This window comes from Sarcophilus harrisii, chromosome 4 (genome assembly GCF_902635505.1).
Source record: "Sarcophilus harrisii chromosome 4, mSarHar1.11, whole genome shotgun sequence".
NCBI lineage: Eukaryota > Metazoa > Chordata > Mammalia > Dasyuromorphia > Dasyuridae > Sarcophilus > Sarcophilus harrisii.
The window spans coordinates 451,547,430-451,571,736 of NC_045429.1; the positions used below are offsets into that span (position 1 = coordinate 451,547,430).

Genomic DNA, 24,307 nt, shown 5'->3' on the forward strand with positions numbered 1-24,307 from the left:
ATTTCAAGAGTCTTATAGCTAAGAATGAGCTGAGGCTGGTAATGAATGAGGAAAATGTTAGTGTGTGTGAATGTGGGCCTTTATTAAACTATCACTCAATAAACAAGCATTTATTAAATTCCTACTAGATGCCAGGCACTGTGTTAAGAGTTAGGGATACAAAGAAAAAGCAAAAACAATCTCTGCCCTCAAGAAACTTAAGAGTCTAGTAAAGGAATTAACATAGACAACTAGAACTATAAATGAGATATATAAAAGTAGATACAAGGTAATTTTAAGGTGGAAAGCATCAAGAACTGGGATGGTTAGAAAGTATCACATGAAGGAAGCTGGGTTCTAAGAAATTAAAGTGAGAAGGAGACATGGGGAACAAGTCAAAGTGAAACAGGAGGGAAAGGCAGTATCAAGTGGGAGGTACAGCATAGTTGGCACATGGTAGGGCTGTAAAGTACTCCAACCATTAGGGAAAACAGTTGGAACTACAGTCCCAAAGCTATTAAATTGTGCATCCCCCTTGATCTAGTGATACTATTATTGGGTCTGTGCCCTAAAAAATTCAAAGAAAGAGGAAAAGGAGCTATTTGTACAAAAATATTTATAGCAGCGCTTTTTGTGATAACAAAGAACTGGAAACTGAAGCAATACCCAACAGGGGACTACTTGACATCTAGGGGAGGGGATGGGGGAAGGAGGGGAAAAGTTGCAAGGGTCAGTGTTGAAACATTACCCATGCATATGTTTTGTATAATATAATAAAAAAAATTAAAAATAGATACCTATCAGGTGGAGAATGGCTGAACAAGTTATGGTCTATGCTTATGATGGAATACTATTGTGCTATAAGAAATGATGAAGGGGATGGTGTCAGAAAATTCAAGAAAGTACGTACAAAGTGGACAGAAAGTGACTTTAGAGGAGAAGGTTCCAGCATTTAGAGGGATCAGAAAAAACCTCATGAAAAGAATAGGCTGTAGACAGAAAATAAATATATAAAGGGTAATTTATATAATAATAGCAATAATATATATATATGTATATATATTTTTTGAAAGACATTAACCATGATTAACACACTGATCAACCACAATTCCAAAAGGCTCAGACAGAAAGCTGATATATTCAAAATCAAATTGAAACATATTTTCCCCTCCTTTTTGGTGGGGAGGGGGTCTCACCAATATAAAAATTTGCTTAGAATGACTATACATATTTATAATGAATTTTATTTTTCTTCTTTCTCAATGGGTGGAGGAAGATGAGAAAAAAGAATTTAAACCAAAAAAAAAAAAAAAAAAACTGGATTTAAAAAAAAAAAGATTCTTTTTTTAAAAGCTCATTTTTCTTTTCTCATACAGTAGACTGGGAAAGCTAGAATAAGAATGGTTAGTAACAACTAGACATGCAAGATAAGTGAAGAGATAATCAGTCAATTTCTCATTATCATCAGTACATTCAAACCACAAAACCTAGGCAAACTATATCTTCCAGTGCTGAAAGAGCTTACAGATGTGATTGCTCACCCAATGGTCAGTAATAGCAATATTATAAAAAAAAAAAACTCAACTTTGAAAGACTTATTAACCATGATTATTAACACACTGGCCAACCACAATTCCAAAAGGCTCATGATGAAACATGCTATCCATCTTCATACAGAAAAAAGATAGATTCAGTTTCCCTTTCTTTTTTGATAGGGAGGAAATATGGCTAATATAAAAATTTATTTAGAATAACTATATATATATTTCTAATGAGTTTTGCTTTTCTTATTTTTCAATGGGTGAGGGAAAATGAGAAGGAAGAGAGAATTTAGAACCAAAAATAAAATAAAATTGAATTTTTAAAAAATGATTCTTTTTTTAAAAGCTCATTTTTCTTTTCCCATACAATAGACTGGGAAAGCTGGACTAAGAATGTTAGCAACAACTAGACATACGAGATAAATGAAGAAATAATCAGCTAATTTCTAGTTATCATCAATATATTCAAATTGCAAAATCTAGGCAAACTACATCTTCCAGTGCTGAAAGAACTTACAGATGATTGCTGACCCAGTGGTCAGTGATTTTTCAAACAGAAAAGGACAAATGCTTTCATAATTTTTTTAAGGAAGAGGGAGAAGTCTGTAAACTATCAAACCAATGTGCAAGATTTTTAGTCCTGCCAAAATCTAGAAAACGCTACAAAAGGAATAGTTTGTGAGCCTTTAGAAGGAGAAATAAAGATTAGTCAAAGCCAGCATGGTTTTAGCAATAGCTCATCCTACCAGACAAACTTCATTTCCTCTTCTGAAAAGGGAACTAGAAATTGTTGGCCTGAGAAATGGTATAGACTGAAGACGTGGACTCCAGCAGAGCGTTCCACAATCTCGTCCCTGCTTCTCATTATGAACAGAACAAAGAACAATAGGATACATGACAAGACATTTGGAGAGGTGCAGAACTGCCTGAATGAATGGATCCAGAAGGGAACCATTAATTAGTTGATATGAACCAGTTTGGAAAGGCAGTATTGTAGACTATGATTAATTATGATAGGATTGCCATTGGGAAGAGCATTAAGATTTGGAACACTGTTTATAAAAAGGTACATACAAAGTGGACAGAAAGTAACTTTAGAGGAGAAAGTTCCAGCATATAAAGAGACCAGAAAAAGATAAGATATAGACCGAAAGGAAATATAGAAATAAGTTTTCGTGAAATTAGGCAAAGTGAATCAGTTAGGCAGAATCAAAAACAATACATAACCAGATAAATGATAACAGCAAGAAATCCCAGAAAAAAAAGAATAAAAGATATTTCAAAGTTGGCCCATCAACAATTAAGATTTTATTAGGATTTTGTTAATGTATGATTTACTTAACTAATGGTAAATAATGATGATAGCAACTGGGTAGCACAGTGGATAGAGTTCTGGGCCAAGTTCCTGAGTTCAAATCTGGCCTCAGATCCTTAACTAGCTCTGTGACCCTCAGTTTCCTCATTTTTCCCCTGAGGCAATTGGGGGAACAATTGCCCAGGGTCACACAGCATAAGTGTCTGAGGCCTGATTTAAACCCAGGTCCTCCTGACTTTAGGGCCTGTGTTCTATCCACTGTGCCTTCTAACTGCCTTTAGTTTCCTCATCTTTAAAATGAACTGAAGAAGGAAATGGAGAACCACTCTAGTGAGTTTTACCAAAAAAAGCAAAAATGGGGTCACAAGAGTTGGACACAAGTAACAATGACCAAAACGATGATAATAACTATGGTTTTAATGGAAAATCATTTCCTTGAATTCTTTTTTATGGACATAAATATATGTGTTCTTTTTTTTTTTTTTTTAATTAAGAAGAAAGTGAGCATACACAATTTTCTCACGTCTTGAATTTATAGTAGCAAATGCCACCATTATAGTTGCAAAGACTTCTAATGCCCTAAGCCTTTGAAAAGCTGTATACAATCCTTCGTCTCTGATGATTAAAGGGATCCACAGGACTTGGCGATGGAAAGGGTCTAACAAAGAACTGCTTATTTGGAGTCCTTACCTCCAAATTATTAGGAAATATTTTAAATGCTTACAAGAGGGGAAAACACCTCACTTCATAAAATAAGGAATAAGCTGTATTTCCACTTGAGCCAAGGATTTACTGTTTAAAAGGTTAAAAGCAGAGGGGGAAAATCAGCAACCAGCAAGCAATCACAGAGTAACTTGTTGATACTAATCTAATACAGATCAAACTCTCTGTCCCTGGGTCAGTCCAGATGTTTTCTCATCTTTCTCATATCCACCATAAAAAGATACCCATCTTACTTTTCTCCCAACAGCGAGTCATCCAGGTGTTTGTAATTCACTATGGCCTTACTGTAACATTATTCTTGGGAACTCAGCCAGAGGACTGGTAAGCGGTCATGGCAATAAATCACATTTCTACTGAGTTTCCAAGTTTACAAAGCAACCCTCTCCAAAGCACTCTGGGAGGTAACTTATAGGAGGATTACTAGCCCTGTTTGGCAAGGAAGAAAACCAAGATACAAAGAATTTGTGTGATTGTCCCAAGGATCCCCAGCTTCCAAAGAACCCAAACTGGGATTCAAACCCAATGCTTCTATTTTAGAGGTATTAAGAAATCACAGAGGGGCAGCTAGGTGGCACAGTGAATAAAACACCAGCCCTGAAGTCAGGACGATCTGAGTTCAAATCTGGTCTCAGACACTTAGCTGTGTGACTCTGGGCAAGTCACTTAACCCCAATTGCCTCAGCCAAAAAAAGAAAAAAGAAAAAAAAAATCATAGAATCCAATTTAAAGATGTGCAGGACCTCAGAGGTCATTCAGTCCAAATTCCTAACTTCCAGGAAGGAAAAGAAAGCTAGAGAAGTTAAGTATTTACCCAGGTTCACACAACTGACAAGGATTCTGGGGCAGAATTTGAATCCAAGATTTGCTGACTCTAGGGCTAGCACTCAATCCCCTATTTTTAATATTACTCACTTCAGATTCCTGGTTACAGAAACCCAGCTTGGGACCCAAAGGAAACCCAATGAGGCAAAAACCCACAACAAAATGACATAATTAATTTCACTTGTGTTCACAAACATCTACAACTTTCTGAAAACATTGAGACGTAGAATCTGAATATGGTCTTATAGGATTCACTGAAAAGTGTTGTCTTTCCTTCCCAAATTCTACCACCTACAACTTACTCCATTATAGACAGCGCCAGTTTCCTAACGGTTCCCGGATCTGGGTGATCCCTCTCAAAGGAAGCAACTTTCGACATGGGGTAATTAATAGCTGTCTTCTCCAAAATGTCCTGTGAGAGCTCAATAGGAAAGTTGCAAACACAAAGGTTTGAGTCAAAATTTGTCGAAGAACTCAGTTGGGTGGATTTTTCAAAATTTAACCACCACTCCTCTAGCACCTTGTTGGGTACTATGGGACATATTTTTCCAAGTGAGGTTACCGCCATTTCATCCTTTTTAAGAATGATTTGCTTCAACTCAGACTGATCTTGAGGGGTCTGAGAAGAGACTTCATCTGTACTACTGGTCACATTTTCTGAAGCTTTCTTTACTTCTGTTACAGGAGGGCATTGAAAAGTTATTTCTGGATTTTTGATAAGTGACTTGGTTTCAGATGCCAGAGTGTGCGAGAAAGTCGTTCCTTTTGAAGCTTGTCCCTATTTGAAGTTCACAAAGGAACATCGAATATAAGATAAGAAAAAAAGGTAGAAATTAATGAACATTTCTCTTAAGATCAGAAAAGGCCTTTCAAAGCATCAAACAAAATCTGATTTAGCAATACCAGTTTGGGCAGTTTTATATCTACATCTTATTAGCAGTTAAACCCAAAGTAAACCCAATTTTAAGAGAATTTCAACTGACTGGATGTCCATCAATTGGAGAATGGCTTAATAAATTGTGGTATATGAATATTATGGAATATTATTGTTCTGTAAGAAATGACCAACAAAATGATTTCAGAAAGGCCTAGGGAGACTTACAGGAATTGATGCTGAGGGAAATGAGCAGGAGCAGGAGATCATTCTATACTTCAACAACAATACTATATGATGATCAATTCTGATGGACGTGGCCCTCTTCAACAATGAGATGAACCAAATCAGTTCTAATGGAGCAGTAATGAACTGAACCAGCAAAACCCAGGGAAAGAACTCTGGGAGATGACTATGAACCACTACATAGAATTCCCAATTTTTTGTCCACCTGCATTTTTGATCTCCTTCACAGACTAATTGTACATTATTTCAAAGTCTGACTACTTTTGTACAGCAAAATAACTGTCTGGACATATATGCATATGTTGTATTTAATTTATACTTTAACATATTTAACATGTATTGGTCAACCTGCCATCTGGGGGAGGGGGTAAGGGGAACGAGGGGAAAAATTGGAACAAAAGGTTTGGCACTTGTCAATTCTGTAAAATTACCCATGCATATAACTTGTAAATAAAAAGCTATAATAAAAAAGAGAGAGAGAATTTCAAGAACTGAAAACCTTAATAGAGGATTCGCTCTTCCTTTTTGTAGCAATGCAATGAAACCATTCCAAGTAGACAAGGACCTGTCATCTCTACTGCCAAGTTGAGTTTTCTCCAATGTGAGTTAGCCATGTCATCCCCAAGCTCAATGAGTTCCATTGACTCCCCATCATCTCCAGAATCAATTACAAAAAGTCCTTTCCACATTTAAAGCCCTTTGCAGCCACCTGGCCTCTTTCTACTATTTCCGCTTCTCACCTTCTCCTCCTGATTCTATACATCCTGAAAGCCCATGATTCTGGATCATTTGCTTCTTTTCTGCATACTTGAGACTAAATTTCCCATCTCTGTGCCTTCATTTCCACCATGGCTGAAATATGCTGGTCCTTCCCCACCTCATCTGACTTCCTTCAAGATTCAGTTCAAATTCCCACCATGCTCAGGAGGCCTTTTCCTTTCCTTCCACTTCCAGTGCTTTGCCCTCTGACATTACTTAATCTATAGGTAGCTTATATGGATCCAATTATTTCCATGGGTTTTTTTTTCCCCTCCAATGTCATAAAATCTCCCTTTATGATCTTAAGAGAGAGACATACAGACAGACAGATAGAAATAGAGAGAGGAAAGGAAAGACAGAGAGACAGAGAGATATGGAGGGAGAGATATGGAGAAAGAGATAGTGACAGAGAAAGAGAGGGAGGGGAAGAAAGACAGACAGACAGACAGACAGACAGAGACAAGACATGTTCACTGAATGGCAATAACTTTGCTATTAAATCCTAGGAACCTAAGAATAACAGCAATAATAATAGCTAACATTATATAGGGCTTTAAGGTCTGTAAAGTGGTTTCCAAATACCATCTCACTTTATCCTCATAAGAACCCTGGGAGATCGGCACTAATATTGTCCCATTTTGCAGATAAGGGAGCTTGGGTTCAGAAAGGCTACCCAAGAGCACAGAGCTAAGTGAGCGTTTGAGGATTTCAAACTCAAGTCTTCCTGACCCATGGACATTCCCAGGGAATCTCCCGCTAAAGGTTTACAATCTAAAAGTTAGCAAATCAGTGGAAAAGTTTTTCTAAAGCCTTTTTTCTGACTACTAATAAGGACCAGATGAGAGAAGGAGTTTCTGGCCAGAGTTGGTGAAGGATAATACATGATGGCCTTAGAGTCAAACATTAAGCAGCAATGGTTGCAGAAGCGAATAGGGTACCATTGATGGAGCTAGTTCTAGAGCTAGAGAATCTAAGTTCAAATCCTGCCTCTGATGCTTGCTCCCAGTGTAAACTTTAGCCAATCCTTTCACCTCTTTAAGCCTCAGTTTTCTCATCTGTAAAATGAGCGACTTCTAAGATGCTCTAGACCCAAGACCCTAAAAGTTCATGGGGATTCACCTTGGGCTTCTCCAAGTTCCTCTCCGCGATGTTGGGCTTAAACATCTCCTTTGGATAATAGAGAATGAAACTCATGCAGAGGGGCGTTATCCCCTCATCCGTGCACACATTCACGTTGGCTCCGTTGTCAAGAAGGAGGTTGATGATAGCATTGTGGCAGTGAATCTGGGGGGGAGAGAGAGCCAAGTTCAGAAGAACGCCGGGGCAGTGGACAAAGTCAGAAAAATAATCAGAGACAGGAGACCACCCTTTACATCCACAGCTGGAGTGACTGCTCCATCGTGGTGGGAAAATACAAGAACAACAATAATAATAATAATAATGATAGCCAATATTTATATAGCATTTACTATGTGTCAGACACATGCTTTAAAATGTTATCTTATTGTATCCTTACAATAACCTGGGAGTGAGGTGCTATTTTTATCCCATTTTACAAATGAGGAAACTGAGGTAGGTAGAGTGCAAATCCTTTGAAAAGGAAACTAACTGGAGGGATAACTGAGCTATTTTTTGTCATTCTACTAACAAAGCAATTATTAAGCACTTTTTACATGTTCATCGATAAACATTTATTAAGCACCTACACTGTGTGTCACACACTATTAAGTTTTGGGGATACAAAAAAAGGCAAAAACAGCCCCTGCCCTCAAGGAGCTTACAAACTAAGGGAGACAATTTGTAAACAATAATACAGACTAGAAACGTACAGTGTATCTGGAAGGCAGTTTCAAAGGGGTACATAATTAGCAGCTGGAGGTCCCAGGAAAGGCCTAAATGGTGAAATTTGAGGTGAGGCCAAAAGGTGGCTAGGGCAGCAAAAAGGGGGAGTGCTGCAGGTGCGAAGTACAGTGAAAAGAGGCCAGGTGAGCTGGGGTAGATCACCCAGCAAGATGGCTTAATTGGAACAGAGCACATGTGCCGGGGACAGGAAATAATCCTGGAAAAGTAGGGGAAAAGGAGGCAGTATATAGTGGAGGCCTTTAAGTGGGAGGGGATGGAGTTCAGATTTATCTTAGAGGCAATGGGGAACCAAGAAGGATTTTTGAGTAGGAATGACAAAGTCTGAGGAATAAATAGTAAATCCTCCATTAAAAACAACCCTTCCTGCGAAATCGGCCTTGTCCAGCCCCAAATTAGATGCCATAAGAGAGACAATTAGACCAAAAAATGGGTTATTTCTCACACATGATACTCCATTTCCTGACTTTGGGCCTTTGCCCAGGCTGTGCCTCATGCCAAGAGTGCTCTTCTTCTTCATCTCCACTCACCAGAGTTCCGAACTCCACTGGAGGTCCAAGTCAAAAGCCATTTCTTACACGAAGTCTTTCTTGGTTCTCCAACTGCCAGTGATTTGACACCCCTCCCCGTTGTTTTATATTTATTTTATACATGCTTCTTATTTATCTGTTGTTCCCTGTTGGAGAATGTAAGCTCCATAAGGGCAGAGGTGATCACCAAATTTTTCTTTGTACCCCCAGAACCCGGCCCAGTATTATCAACAGGTAGTCACAACTTCTCAAAACTTGCAGGGAAACTAGTTTTATTACAAGAGAAATGAACATGTATGTGGAACCTAAGATAAAACTATAGGAGTACAGTGTGAGGGGCAAAGACCATTAAAGTTTAAAAGATATAGCTTAATGTGTACTGTTCCCAGAAAAGTACTTCCTGGCCAGCCAAGACACATGATTTCAGTCATGTCTTACTCTCTGGGGCCCCATTTGGGGTTTTCTTGACAGAGATGCTGGAGGGGTTGGCCATTTCCTTCTCTAGCTCATTTTATGGATGAGAAAATTGAGGCAGAATGAAGTGACTTGCCCAGGGTCCCATAGTAAGTGTCTGAGGCTGGATTTGAACTCATGATGAACTCTTCCTGACTACAGGCCTGGGGCTCTAACCACTGCCCTATCTAGTTGCCCCAAAGGGATGTGACACCTTCTATTAAAGTGCCCAGAAATTTCAATTCTAGGTTTCTATTTAGGAATGTTGTGGATAAAGTTGTCCTAAGATAAAACTATATGAGCACACCACAGTGTGGAGGGGCAAAGACCATTAAAGTTTAAACTGCATTTGAGCATCACGGGGCAGAAGTCCAATGTACTGTTAGTTACCTCGTCCAAGAACAAGTAAATGGGGGATTTCTAGCAGAAGTTCCCCAGCCCACAGCCTCCAGTCACGAGCCCAGGGCCAGCCATATGGGAGCATCCTATTGGATATCCTATACTCCCTGAGGAATCTGGGATCTCCAGCTCCATCCAGCCGGCTGAAAAAGGACTTCCTGGAGCCATTTTTCTCCCGGGGCAATTCTCAGAAACCATTTTTCATGATGGAGCAACATGACCTGTAACAAATTATCCTCACTGTAGAACTGAAAATTCCCATTGCCAATCCTAGGATGTAAAAGCCGAGAAGACATCCAAGGATGTCTTGAGCCAGTATTAGTATCCAGTTTAGAATGAATGTAATTCATGATCAGAAATTAAATCGATAGGTGTGCCATTGATAAATAGCAAGGATTATGCAAAGCCGGGTTCTACTGGAAAAGCTTTAGACTTTAGTCAGAACTGGGCCTCCTTCACTGGGGGACACTAAGCAGGTGGGTTCACCCCCTTTTGGTTACCTTACCTGATAAATTAGGGACGTTTGAATTAGCTGATTTCCAGGGTCCCTTCTAGTTCTAAAAGAATATCAGGAGATCATTTTGGTAAAGCTCTTTGAACCTGAAGCACAATGTGAAGGCTAACCATTGCTACTCTCTAATATTTGTTATTATAACAATTTATTTGAATTCATTTAATGAAACTTGGGTGCAACTAAGTGACACAGTGGATGGATCGCTGGGCCTGGAGTCAGGAACTCTCATTTTCCTGAGTTCAAATCCAGCTTCAGACACTTCCTGGCTGTATGATTCTTGGCAAGTCACCCTGTCTGCCTCAGCTTCCTCATCTGGAAAATGAGCCTGGAGAAGGAAATAATAAACCTCTCCAATATTCTACCAAGAAAACCTCAAATGGGGTCACAAAGAGTAACACAACTGAACAACAGCCTAATGAGTATCCTGACCTGGGGTCTTTCCCTTCAATCTATTGTCCTCACAGGTGCCAAAATGATCTTCCTAAAACCCAAGTCAGACCATGATCTTCTGCTTCTCAATAAACTCCAGTGGCTCCCTATTACCTTATTATCTCAGAGGTTTTTAACCTAGGGTCTGTCAATTTAAAAAACATATATTCTGGTAACTATAGTTCCATATAATTGATTTCCTTTGCAATCCCAGCTAGTTTATTTTATGTATTTGAAAAGATAGTTCTGAGAAGGAATATATACTGGCTTCCCCAGTGTCCAAGGCACAAAAAAGGCTGAGCCCTCTGCTCTAGGCTCTGATACAAACTTCTGTTTAGCATTTCAAGCCTTTTGTACCCTGGCTCCATCTTACCTTTCAAGCCTAATTCCCCATTCCTCTCCTTCCTGCCCTCTGCTTTCCATTTAACTCTGTCTTCCCATCACCCTTCCTAAATGATACTCTATTTCCATGCCTTTTGCCTGACTGACTCCCCCACCTCTCATCCCCCATGTCGGGAATGTGGTCCCTGTTGGTTGGTTGAGTTGGAGTTTGGGGGATCATTTTTTGGACCAGACTTAAGATTTTATTTGTCTAAAGCAGAAGTGTCAAATTCAGGGCGCTCTGGATGCAGCCTGAACCAGATGAAAATATACATAGTGACTTTCTTCATTGCGGCTTTGATATATCACAAGTCAGCATAAGAAAATAAATGAGAATTTTGGGGAAGTTTTGAGGAACCACAGAACACGTGAAGGACAGCAGATGACATAGAAAAGGTTTTGAAACTCAGAAATGCATAAAACATATGGATAGTGTTGTATAATATCAATATATTTCATCTTTTAATACCATAATTATTCAAACTTTTTCTCTAGTACAAAGGGAAGACCAAAAATTCTTGGATAAATTTTCTAGATCAAGAGGACAACACACCTCCAACCAACACAATGTGGAAGGGATAACTATAAGAGCCAGACAGTTAATAAAATAAATAGAAATCAAATAAAACATAGCTAATATAACCTTTGAAAACCAAGTCAATATTTGGCTTCGATGGCCCTTATTACTATCAAATCTAACACCATTGGTTTAAGGAACTCCTAGTGAGAAAATTCTATCTCTGGACCTAGATGGATACCTGTTCCACAAATTAGAGAGTTTTGTGAAGAATCACTGGTTTTTGTTTGGGGATTTTTGATTCATGATCTAAAATTTCTCACTTAAGCTCTTACAGTCGCTCCGGCCAGCGCAGTGAATCCCTTTCCATCCCCTACATCGGCTATGGCCAGGTCGTCCCGAAGAATCTCATAGACACGGGAATACTGTCCCTTCTCGGCCTTCATGATCAGTTCTTTGGCAAATTTTTCTTTGGGACCCTGGCGGCCAAAGTTACTTCGATTTCTGTTTATGATATCATTAACGCTCTGAATGAATGGAATCTGACTGTGCCTGATTGAAGGGAGAAGAAAAAAATTAGTCTCCTCTAATTTTATTTCAATACTTTTTAATTTCAGCTACTCAGACCTCTGCATTTTTTTTTCTTACCAAATCTGTGAATTCACTGAGACAACTGCCAGTGAGCAAACTCCCCTTCCTGCCAGTGTAGATCAATACCAGCTCTGCAACATACAGGGGCTAAGAGAGAGGCCTGGGGTCCAGAGAGAAGATTCCCTCACTCAGGGCCACACGGCCGGGAAGCACAAGAGCCCTGGAATCAGCTCTTCCGGACTCCAAGGTGACGTCTCTAGGTACCAGGCCATACTGCCTCTGTTGTCCCAATATGTATTTATGGTTGGGCGCAGATGGGGGTGAGGAGGAGGCTCAATTCCATTGAGTTGGAATGGGCCTTCAAGGTCATCCAGAAACAAAGTCTCCAGATTACAGATGAGGAAACCGAGTGTCAGAGAGGCTAAGTGACACAGCAGATAGAGTGCTAGACCTGCAATCAGGAAGACCCGTAGGGTGTCATACCCTTACCTAGAGATGCTCTTAAAAGCAATTTTTCTCTTTTGCACCTCTGAACCCTCCCAAGCCTTGTATATACTGTTAGTCTCAACTAACATGCTGGTTGTTCGTGATGACCGTCTTCTCTCTCCTTCTTGCCCTCTTGCTCTCCTTCCCTCACTATCTAGGGATGGCTCATTGGGTAGGGAAGGGGAAGGAAATATTTGAAAATCAAAGGGATATATAAAAAGAAAAGTGAACATTTTTAAAGAAAATGAAATGAAAGTTAAATGACTGACAGACCACAAAAAACTCATCATGTGGATGGATAAAGGGATTATGGACCTAGAGTGAGAAGAAAGCTCAGAAGTTACTTGTCCAACTCCTATATATTGCAGATGAGGAAAATAAAATGACTTGCCTCATTCTCCAGAAATAAGTGACATGGCTTGAATTGAGGTCTGCTCTTTCTTTTGTCCCCTATTATCTCCTTTTAGAATTCTTAGAAAAGAAATTGAACAGAAGGAGCTCCAAGGGCCCTCTAAAACTAATCCTTTAAATGGAAATTGGATGGATTCCCATCAGCTGGGGAATGGCTGAATAAGTCATGGTCTATGAATGTTATGGAATATTATTGTTCTATAACAAACGATCGGCAGGAGGATTTCAGAGAGGCCTGGAGAGATTTACAGGAACTGATGCTGAGTGAAGTGAGCTGAACCAGGAGAACATTGTACATAGTAACAAGATTATATGATGATCAACTGTGACAGACTTGGCTTTTCTCAGCAATGCCGTAATCCAAGACAATTCTAATAAACTTGGGATGGAAAATGCCCTCCGTGTCCAGAGAGAGAACCATGGAGACTGAATGCAGACCAAAGCATACTATTTTCACCTTTTGTTTTGTTTTGTTTCTTTCTTTCCCAACATGACTACTATGGAAATATGTTTTTAAAAAATGATTTGTGCATGTATAACCTATATCAAATTGCTTGCTGTCTTGGGAAGGAGGTGGTAAGGGAAGGAGGAAGAAAAAAAATTGGAACTCAAAATCTTAAAAAATTAAATGTTGAAAACTATCATTACATGTAGTTTGAAAAATAAAATACTATTTAAAAATTTTTTAAACTAACCCTTTACAGAATAATTACTGGCCAAGGAAGAAGGAAAGACACAGCTAGTTACCTGAATCTGAAAGCATGCTTTTGTATTTTCAGCTGCAAAGGAGTCTGGTTTAGCACAAACCAAGGTTCATCCTCATCATCAAACATTGGAAACTTGGGTACAAAAAAATGGAAATCAAAGTCTTTTTTGCAGGATGTAGTCATGGGAAGATGCTCATTATCGGTGGAGTAAATGTACATTTCGGGTGGTAGAGTTAGATCGTCATTTAAAAGAAGCTGCTTGTAGTCATACAAAAAGGGATCCTCCTCTTCATTCACCTCCCACATTGCCAAATCCTTTTCAGAAAGACACAATTTTGTAGAATCAAAAGAAAGGAAGGTGATGAACTCTGGATAACTAAAAATGGTAAAAGCCCCAGGGAATTCGGTGCACAATTTAATGATGTGTTCTCGGAACCACCATCCAACGTCTTGACGGCCTTCTCTATACGACTCTATTCCTGGTCCAAATCTTTCATCTGCTTTGTATAATCCCTTTAGAAAAAGTATAAAATGGGATAAGAGAAAAGCACATTAGGGAAATCAGTGTACTCAGACACTGTACATCTGGTTTCTTTATTTTATTTTATTTTGTTTTGTTTTAGGTAAGGCATTTGGGATTAAGTTACTTGCCCAGTCTGAGGCCAGATTTGAATTCAAGTCCTTCTGACTTCAGAACCAGTGCTCTGTCTTGTGTATCACTTAGCTCCCCCAGGCTTCTTTAATAAAAACAGCAAAACAACAAGCAAAAGTCACTTTATTCATCCCTCTTAGCACTGAAGATGGTCTACACAGAGAGTAGTTTTATGCGGACGCTTCAGAGTCTAGGAGAGCAACTCTGCCTCAGTTTTCTCTTCCTCTATTCCATAATTGTGTTTGTAACATATTCTGAAAATACTTCCCTGTAAGACAAGATCCCAGAATTTGCTGTCCTTGCTGGCCTGTCTCCCAAGGAGGCTTGGACTCTAACTCCAAAGGGTCACAGTTCCCAAGCTGTGAAGGGTCCCAGTCCAGTTCTTTCAATGGCACTTGACAAGGAAGGACTGCCCTAGGTATGATATAGCCTCTTTCTTTGGCCTGTAAGAACTCCTTGCCCCATTTTATCAGCCACCACCAGGTCTGGACCCTTAGGCCAGTCACAATCTTTCTATCTGTAAAATTTAAAATGTAAAATTATCTATAAAACATTTTGCCTGTACTTGATAAATACATTTCAAGAGTGGGAAGGACAGGAGTTAAACAAAAGCCTAAAAGTGATTGCTGATTAAGGTTCCACATTTTCCATGTTACTACCACATGCATCAATGGGACCACCAGTCATGGGATGCCTTTTTTACTGAAAAACGTGTGAGGGATCATGTGGTTTCTCATAAAATCACTAACTAAAGTACACTGAACCTACTCTTTAGATAGTTATGTATGAAGTAAATTGATGGGTTTGGTAAATGAAGTTCATTGTATAAATATCATGATCATATTCCAGAAGTCTACAAACTGGCTAATCTCTATTTGTTGATTGAAAAAAAGCCTGAGTTAAAACCAAGACCCCTTAGTTATTTTAGAAACCTTTAACCCTTCTGACTTAATTGATTATTAGCCTTTGAAGCAGAATTGTAGAGGGTCACAGTCAGTGGGGAAACTCTGGGTGAGGGATAAGACCCTTCAACCCAGAGGAAACCTGCTAACAATGTCTGGTCTGGCTCCCCATTACCCCTAAGGGCTCTGGGCCTTCCTGAGAAGTCAGGGGTTGGTGACAACCTGTGTTGTGATTGAAGCAGAGTGATACTAGGTGGCAAAGAGACATCTACACACAATAGCAAGTTGTTTATGTGGTCCCACATGCACAGTATATACTGGGCACAGTGTTTTTGTTACTTAAGGGTATGAGGGTATAAAAGGGGAAAAGAACTTGTAATAAAGGGACTCCATTTTTCTACCATCCTTAGGAGTCCCCCTCATCACTTCTCACAAAGATGGTATGTTTTAATCACCCCGGTATGGGGACTCTAGAAAGCACAGTACATTTTGTCACCCAACTTGGGGGCTCTGGAATGCAGGATATTTTAATCATCCCAGCATGGAGGCTCTAGAAAGTACAATATGTTTTGTCACCCCAGCTTGGGGGCTCTAGAAAGTAGAACACAACACAGAACAGACTCTTTTTTCTTGAAACAAGTATTGTTTAACCAAGACCCTAGTGCCACAAAAGCCCACCTATATTCCAAAGACAAATAAAGGAATAAAGGTCGCTTTTGCCAGTGATTTTAGAAGGATTAACAGGAGATGGGTGGGCCAACCATTTCTGTAATGTTTTTTCTTGAGCATTTAAATCATCTCAGCCTCTGTAAAATTGGCCTCCTCTCTCTGAGACCCCAGTGAGTGGACTGCCTGCTTCTCATGAGATTCTAATAAAGCTTCTGATCTTCACTTTGAGAGATCTCTGAGTGGTCATTTTAAGTTAGGGGTTGCCAGGCAACCATCCCACAAAAACTGCTTCCACATTTCAGGTTCTCCAGACCTGTCCTTGACAGTGTATAAGAACTGGGGATATGGATTCCTACCAGCAGAAGAGCATAAATCCAGAGCTAGGAGGAACATCAGAGGCCATTTAGTCCAGCACCTCCACTTTACAGATGAGGAAACTGAGGCACACAGAAGAGAAATGATTTGTCCAAAAAGTCACAAAGAAAATGACAAAATCAGCATTTGAACCAGGTCCTCAGTAGCAAAAACAATGTTCTTTCTCCTGCATCCTCCTCTCTTTCTCCCTCTCCCCTCAGGCTCTAGGCTAGACAATGCAGGGGGGGGACAGGAGTTTGGCAACCAGGAATCCAAATATTTATCCAGAGGAACCTGATTATGCATAAGAGACGGCTTACCTTGCTTATTAAAACTGTAGTTTGTGACCCCATGTGGGGTCTTGTAATTGAATGTGGGGGTCATGAAATTAAGATTTATCACCAGCAAATATTTGATTTGTATATTTATTTTATATTCCTCAATACCCAGGATCACAAAAAAAAAATTTCTTAGGCAAAAAGAGGTCAAGTGGAAAAAATTTAAGCAGCTTTATTCTAGATCATGGGGACCTCAGAGTTCACCTCGTCCAAACCCATTGTTTTCTAGATGAGGAAACTGAGGCCCACAGAGGAAAGTGACTTGATCAAGTCACTCAGGTGAGAAGCATCAAAAGTGAGATTTGAATCTAGGTGCTCCAATGCCAGAACTATTCTCTCTACTGAAGTCCTAAGGGAGAACAAGGAACAGAGATCTGGGCCTGGAGTTGAGTTCTGAGTTCAAATTCAGCCTCTTATACTTATTAGCTATGTGATCTAGGCAAATCATTTAAACCCTGCTTGCTTCAGTTTCCTCATCTGTAAAATGAGCTGGAGAAAGAAATGGAGAAAAGCATTCCAGTGTCTGTGCCAAGAAAACCCCAAATGGGGTCAGTCAAACATGACTAAGATGCCGGAACAACAGCAAATTGTTTATTGTCTTTTTTTGTATTCCCAATGCTTACACCAGTGCCTGGAATATAGTAGGTGACTAATAGATGCTTACTGACTGAATGATTAGCTAAAATACTTAGCACAGTGCCTGGAATATAGTATATGCTTAACAGATGCTTGTTGACTGAATATTTAACTAAAGCACATAGTACAATTGCCTGAACACATAGTAGGTGTTTAATAATGCTTCTCTTCTTTTCCTTTCCCTTTGACAACTATACAGTGAGAATAGTTTTCATCATAGTCTTAACTGCTTTGATTACCTTTGCTCTAAGCATCTCTTACAAGCTAGTCCATGACCTAACTGCCAAGGATTATGTTGTTTCTTTGGGAAAACATATTCTAAGCTTACAAATAAGCTTTTTGGTTTATTTTTACAGCCTACCCATAATCTGAGAGCCTTAGAAAAGCAGAATAATGGTTACTGTTGGAAATGGGACTATTAGTCATAATATTAATGCCGCAACTGTGAATAATCAGGCTCAGAAACCATTTGCATTAATACAAAAAGTTATAGCTGCAATTTGCAACATCACTTAGAAGTCAATGGTACTGAAATGAGGAAGATATTTTAAGTAATAATGTGGGTGAGACACTATGCCTAAGAGATCAATTACTGTACTTGATGTTACATATTAAAACAAATACTTTACCCTTATTATTGCCCTCTTTTGATGCTAAAATCTGAAGTCTTTTAATCTAATCATAAAATATATATATATATATATCATGCAAATTCAAACTTCCTGAAAAATGATCCAGATCAACCCAATCTTTTCATAAAATAGACAAATTAATGACTCTCCACAATAAGATAAGAGATTGCACAATCCTAGAAGACCTGAAAATTCAAATCCACCCTCAGCAACTAGCTGTATGACTCTGAGCAAGTCATTTAAACTGCCTTCCTCAGTTTCCCAATTTGTGAAATGGGGATTAAAAAAAAAGCATGTACTTCCCTGGGTTGTTGTGAGGATCAAATGAGATCATATTTGTAAAGCACTTTGCAAATCTTAAAGCATTATACAAAAGCTAGCTATTATTATATTACATATTGATATATTACGATGTTAATTGTTATTATTATTTACAGAAGTGTCCCGATGATGAGAGACATAGCATATATAGTCAGCCTTGTTTGATATGCTGGGTTAGTTTTGCTCAAACTTTTTTTCTTTTTCTTTTTAACTCTTTATTATAAGGGATGTCATTCTATAGGGAGCAGAACAGAGGACATTAGGAAATGAGGTAATATCATAGAAAGAAAACAGATTAAGTGTGAAAATTCAAAATAGGATCCTAGCAATCTGAAGACATATTTATGAAATCCTCTTTCTCTAGTAATACTAAAAAAAAAAATCCTCTTTGGAACAGAAAATTATCATCTGTAGGCATTTCACATCTCAAGAGACACTGAAATCACAACTCAATCATATTATCTGATAATTGACTCCAAATGTATCTGCTCTCTGTACAAAGAAAATTGCCCACTATCTGGTAGAAAAGTCATGATGTTCCTACTTCTCTAGGCTTGTCGGTTGTCAATTTGTTAATAACCTTTTCACTTTATTCCAGGCCCCAAATTTTCAAGCAATTCACAAAATCTGATTGCTTTCAATTACAGTTACATAAGTCCTGCATTAGTAATAGTCTTAAGATGGAAGTTAATCACATTACTCTCCAGCTCCAAAAATATCAGTATTTCCCTATTATCTCTAGGATAAAATGCAGTGTTCTTAGGATTTAGAGTTAGGGACCTTTGAACCCAATCTATATCCCAGTTCTACAGATGAAGAAGCTTAAGTCCAGAGTAACATAGAATCATAAGATAATAGATTAAAGATGGATGGAAATGGGATCTTAGAAGCCATCAAATCCAACTTGAGGTAAAGTAATTTGCTAGGGGTCCATCAGCTATTTACCTTAGACCCCGATCTGGCTTCAACCCAATAATATTCACTTTATTATTCTTCACATTCTCTACTTTCCAGACAAGTAGACTCAACATCTGCCAGTCTGAGTATTTGAAAAGGCCATCCTCTATACCTATGTTTAAAAAAGGAAAAAAGGCTGGTTTGGCCATATTTCTAGCAGACATGGGCAAAGAGTTAAGGACAAAGAAAATAGGTTTGAGCAGACATTTCCCAGTGTCCTCCTTTTCAACCTCCCCTAGGATAGTTTTTATCTTGAGCTCGAGACTTAAGAGACTTGGAGAAGTAAAAAAAAAAAAAATGAAAATATTAAAAAAAAAAAAAAAAAAAAAAAAGATGGGACCAAAGAGAGGCAAGACTTTACAAACTCAAAGAGTGAGTTCATAGCAAGAGTTGCAGCTTCCTCCTGATCAAGCTTAGAATCCTTGCCAAGTGGCAAAGACAGCAGATATTAGACTTGGGAGAGCTCTGACCCTGCCACGGATGGCTACCCCTGAGACCATGTGATAGTGATGGTGAGAATGACAATACAGATATGTTTCCCAGGACAGAGGACATTTCCCATCACTTCTCTGACCAAATATTCTCTCTATCTTCTCCCATCCAAGATTGCTTATCACAGCTTCTTCTCCCTCTTCCCTTTTTCTGGATATAACCTAAGCATATGAATTTAGAGTTATTACCACTTTTTAAAGAAATGTTTGAGGTTTTTGATGGGCTCTGGGGAACAGCATAAAAAGTGCATTTATTTTGTTTATTTCCATTATATTTGTCTGAATACATGTGGGAGATTGGTTAGAGAGAGAGTAAACCAAGAAGGGAAAAAAGAAATTTAAAATATGGAGTATATTTCTACAAAATCCAAAGTACCCCTGGAAAAATAATATTCTTGAATGGAGTATTTCAGGAGCAAAGCATGAAGAGAGATGACAGCTTGATTTGAGAAATGAAAGGAACAATCCTCAGGACTGAGGACTATTGACACAAGGAGCTATGAAAGTGGATGAGTGAGTAAAACAGTAGTCGTTTTCTTTCCTTTTCCCTGAAAGCCCATGCTATGCTTAAAAGGTAAGGTCAGGCCTCTAATGGGGTGAAAGAAGAGTCCTACCCACAAGAAGGAAAAGAGAGTAAATAAACAGAGCATGATTTAAAAATGATTGACAGTTCTCTCTGCTTTGTATGCCTGTGCTGTCTGGAGTCTATACCCGTTCCTTGTATCCGCAGACCAAGAAATCAGAACCCACAGCTAGTTCAGAACTAAAGAAGGAGACATAGCTCACATTATATAGCATATGTTGATTATCTGCCCCAGCACCTAGCACAGTGTCTACATATATAAGAATTCTTATTAAACATTTGTTTGAATGAATCCGGTATTTTGAGAGCTTCTTCTCAGTTTCTAACATAACATGGCTTGGATGAGCCAAATCTGCCCACACAGTATCCTATTGAAAGCTGCAGGATGGAAGAACCATGGGAGATTGTAAAGCTCTACTTGTGACTGAGAAAAATTAGGTTCTGGAATCAATCATACACTGTAGTTGAACTTGCTAAAACTTTCAAGCTTATGTAATTAAAAGAACAACAAAGAAATACTGTCTTAACATTCTGATAACTAGAAAGGAGGAGAGAAATTTAAATGTTGCAAAGGGATATGGCGAGAACGGAGTAAATAAAAATCTTTTTTTTTTTTTCAACAGAAAAACAAAAAAACATTTTTAACACAGAGGCAAGTCATTCTTTAACTTCACCTTATGGCCTGCATATGATTACTTTCCTTTGATCTTAGTAGGAAATTAAAGCAATTTCCAAGTCTATTTGTTATGCCACAGTTTCCTTGAATTGTTCTGCCTCAGTTTCCCTGAATTGTTCTGCCTCAGTCTCCCTGGTGGCAACTCCCCCCTTCCTGGCCATTAGGACAGAAATAATTAGGGCTGGGAATCCTGACCACTAGCATTCCAAGGAGTCATAAAATGCAGAAGGTTTATCTAAAGGGCATATCTCCTATCTCAGACTTAGTGGCTCCTAGCCTGCCAACTTATCACAATTTATGTTCCTTTCATACTCCCAACCTGTCAGAACCAAATTTATGGTCTTTTCCTGGAAGTTCCCACTCACCAGTGCTCAAACCCACCCTACCTTTGTTCCCCTGATCACTAGAGCCCTATAAGAGTCTCTGGAGTCCCTTGCTCCCTGCTGGATACTTTTGAGACAAGAGTCCAATCTGGCCTACTGGAGTCAAACACTCCACCCCATTCAAAACTCTCCACCTGGTGCCTCTAATAAAATAATAAAAACTCTCTAATCTCTATCTTGCCTCAGCTTTTCTGGCATTATATATTGTCTAGTCCCATATATTAGGGACTATTTGTTCTGGGCAGCTAGGTAGCACCAAAGTACATAGAGCACTGGCCAGAAAACCCGATTTCCTGAGTTCAAATCTGACCGCAGACACTTATTGAATGTTAAATGACAAGTCATCTTACCACATTTGCCTCAGTTTCCTCATCTCTAAAATGAGATGGTGAATAAAACAGTAAACCACTCCAATGTCTTTGTCAAGAAAACCCCAAACGGACCTGCAAAAAGTTGGGCACAACAACAACAAAAAGCTTGTTCCAAAAAGACTCCTAATCCATGAATTTGATTTTTTTATATTTTTATGACTATATTTCAATATAGTTGGATACAATACAGTTGGTTTCTTTTGGAATCCTATATTTTTAATTTAATGTATTTAAAAACATTATTGTGAAAGGAATCTTTGACACAAATAAATTACATTACAATTCTACATGATTAAAATTACCTCAAAACTGCAAATAGAGGCATATAAATATAGAAAAATAAAATGAAGTCATCAAAGAGACCACTTAAAGAATTAAACCCAATTAGAAGCCTTTCACCTCACAATTCCAATTATAACAAAGATAGACATTTTCAGGTCTTTGGAAGCTATAATTTTTTGAATAAAATGGCAAGGATCCTTAATGTCACAGATTTCCTTTTACTGCCTCTAACACGGGTTGTTCTTCAGCATTTCCACCACCTTTCCCAGAACCCATAGAATCCTTTCCCAGCTGGCAAAGTGTGACATTGTAAGCTCCAATTCCCATTTAAACTTCTATAACTGACTGAAGGGGCTAAAAACCTGGCACAACTAAGGGAAAGGTTTTCTAGACAGTGATCTTTTCCAAGGACTGTGAGAGAAGCCAACCTGGACCTTCTCAGCCTAGATGTTTCCAACAAGGAGCAGGTAGGTAGGTAGAGACTCAGACCTCGTGCACAATAAGCTAATTTTGTCTTTTCTTCAGGGATCTCAAAAATAATTCTAATGCAATGAGGCAAGTTCAAAAACACCGAACAACAATAAGATCTCTAACTTGCAAACAGATTTTGGAAGATAGTGAAATAATGAAATTTTGGAAAAATACAAATTCAGTCCAAGATTAGTGACTTCAATTCAACAAGCATTTTTAAAACACTTACTAGGTAAATGGACACTGGGAACATAATAGCTGTGAAAAAAGGAATGGATTCTCCTTCAAGGTGTTTATACTCTTCTGAAATTCAAAGTACCAAAAAGTACCTACTGAGTTTTAAGCACTATGCTTTAAAAGTCCCTAACCTCAAGTACTTTAGGGTGAGATAACATATATGGAAATAAGAATATTTGGAAGATATTTAAAATAATTCTGAGATTATTTCAAGGTGGGGGAGGTAAATCATTAATAGCTAGGGGATTAGGAAAGAATACAGGTAGAAGGAAGTACTTAAGATAAGTTTTGAAAGAATTAATAGATCTGAAGAAGCAGAAGTTAAGAGAAACAACACTTCCAAGATAAAAGATAGCCAGTCCAAGGATTTGGAGGGAGAAATGGAGATTTGCATATGAGGAAAAGACTCATTGGACCAAAGTACAGAAAAAGGAGGGATGTCTAATAAGGTTGGAAAGGTGGATCAAGGTCAAGTTATAAAAGCCATTGGAGGTCAAAAGGAGGGTCAGCTAGGTGGTGCAATGGAAGAGAATCAAAAGGACCCGAGTTCAAATCTGAACTCAGATACTTACTAGCTGTATAACCCTGCATAAGTCACTTCACCCAATTACCTCTAAAAAAAAAAAAGTCAAATGAAAGAGCTTATTATGCCTGTTTCCCTGCATTAATTTCCCTGACTTGTTCTGCCTCAGTTTCCTTAAATTGTTCTGCTTCAGTCTCCCTGAATTATTCTACCTCAGTTTCCCTGCTGGCAACCCCCCTTCCTGGACATTAGAAATGAGATGGATGGGAGCCCTGACCACTAGCATTCCAAAAAGTCATAAAACTGCAGATGGCTTATGTCAGATACTAAGATGGGACCTTCCGAACCAGACTTAGTGGCTCCTAGACTCTCAACTTATCAGAATTTATGATCCTTGCTCCTTACCCCGCCCCCCAACCTATCAGAACTGAATTTATGGTCCTTGTCTGGAACTCCCGCTCACCAGTGCTCTACCCCCACCGTGCCTTTGTTTCCCCGATTGCTGGAGCCTATAAGAGTCTCTGGAATCCCTCACTCCTTGATGAATGCTTTGAGACAAGAGTCCGATTCAGCCAGCTGGGGTCAACATGGATCTTATTTTACCCCCAGTCCAAACTCTTCCTCTAATAAAATATGAAAAACTTTCTAATCTCTATCTTGCCTCAGTTTCTCTGGCACTACAAGCTTATGCTAGATTTTAGAGATAAGAATAGTCATTGGAATTTAATGAATAGGGAGGTTCGACCTATGCTTTAGGAAAACTGTGCAAAGGATGGGAATGGGGGAACTTGAGACAAGGAAACCAATAAAAAGATCATTATAATCAAGGAAGAACCAGCAAAGGCATAAACTAGGTTAGTGGCTATGTCAATAGAGAAGGGGACAATATGGGAGAGATGTTGTAAAGGTAAAAAATACAAGATTTGGCAACTGACTCAATATGTGGGGGAGAGTGAGGAGTTAAGGATTATTGTGCACCTGAGGAATACAAAGGTCTCAACAGAAATAGGAAAATCGGGAGGATGGGAAGACTTGAATTGTATTTTAAAATATTGAGTCTGAAATACCTATGGGACATCCACTTTGAAAGGCCCAACAGGTGATTCAGCACTGAAGCTGAAGAGACAAGGGGTGGATAAAAAGATCTGAAAAGTGTCCTCATGGAGATAATAACTGCGCCTGTGGGAATGAATGGGGTCACTCAAAAAACAGAGTGTTCCAAGAGAAGCGAAGGCCCAGCACAGGGGTAAAATATGGGTGAAGAATCAGCAAAGTAGATTGAGAAGGTACCG

General features: G+C 38.9%; 1 protein-coding gene across 2 annotated transcripts in view; it reads right to left on the reverse strand.

Annotated features, from left to right (window-relative positions):
* Window positions 1-24,307, reverse strand: part of ANKMY1 (ankyrin repeat and MYND domain containing 1) — a 114,128-nt gene that overhangs the window by 71,063 nt on the left and 18,758 nt on the right. Inside the window, exons 5-8 of one of the 2 annotated variants that reach the window (XM_031968009.1) lie at window positions 13,578-13,852; window positions 11,678-11,894; window positions 7,379-7,543; window positions 4,683-5,158 (exon numbers count right to left, since the gene is read on the reverse strand). In XM_031968009.1, coding sequence (XP_031823869.1) covers window positions 4,683-5,158; window positions 7,379-7,543; window positions 11,678-11,894; window positions 13,578-13,852 — 1,133 coding nt within the window. Of the gene's footprint in view, window positions 1-4,682; window positions 5,159-7,378; window positions 7,544-11,677; window positions 11,895-13,577; window positions 14,051-24,307 lie in introns of both variants that reach the window. The other variant, XM_031968008.1, reaches the window with a different exon arrangement.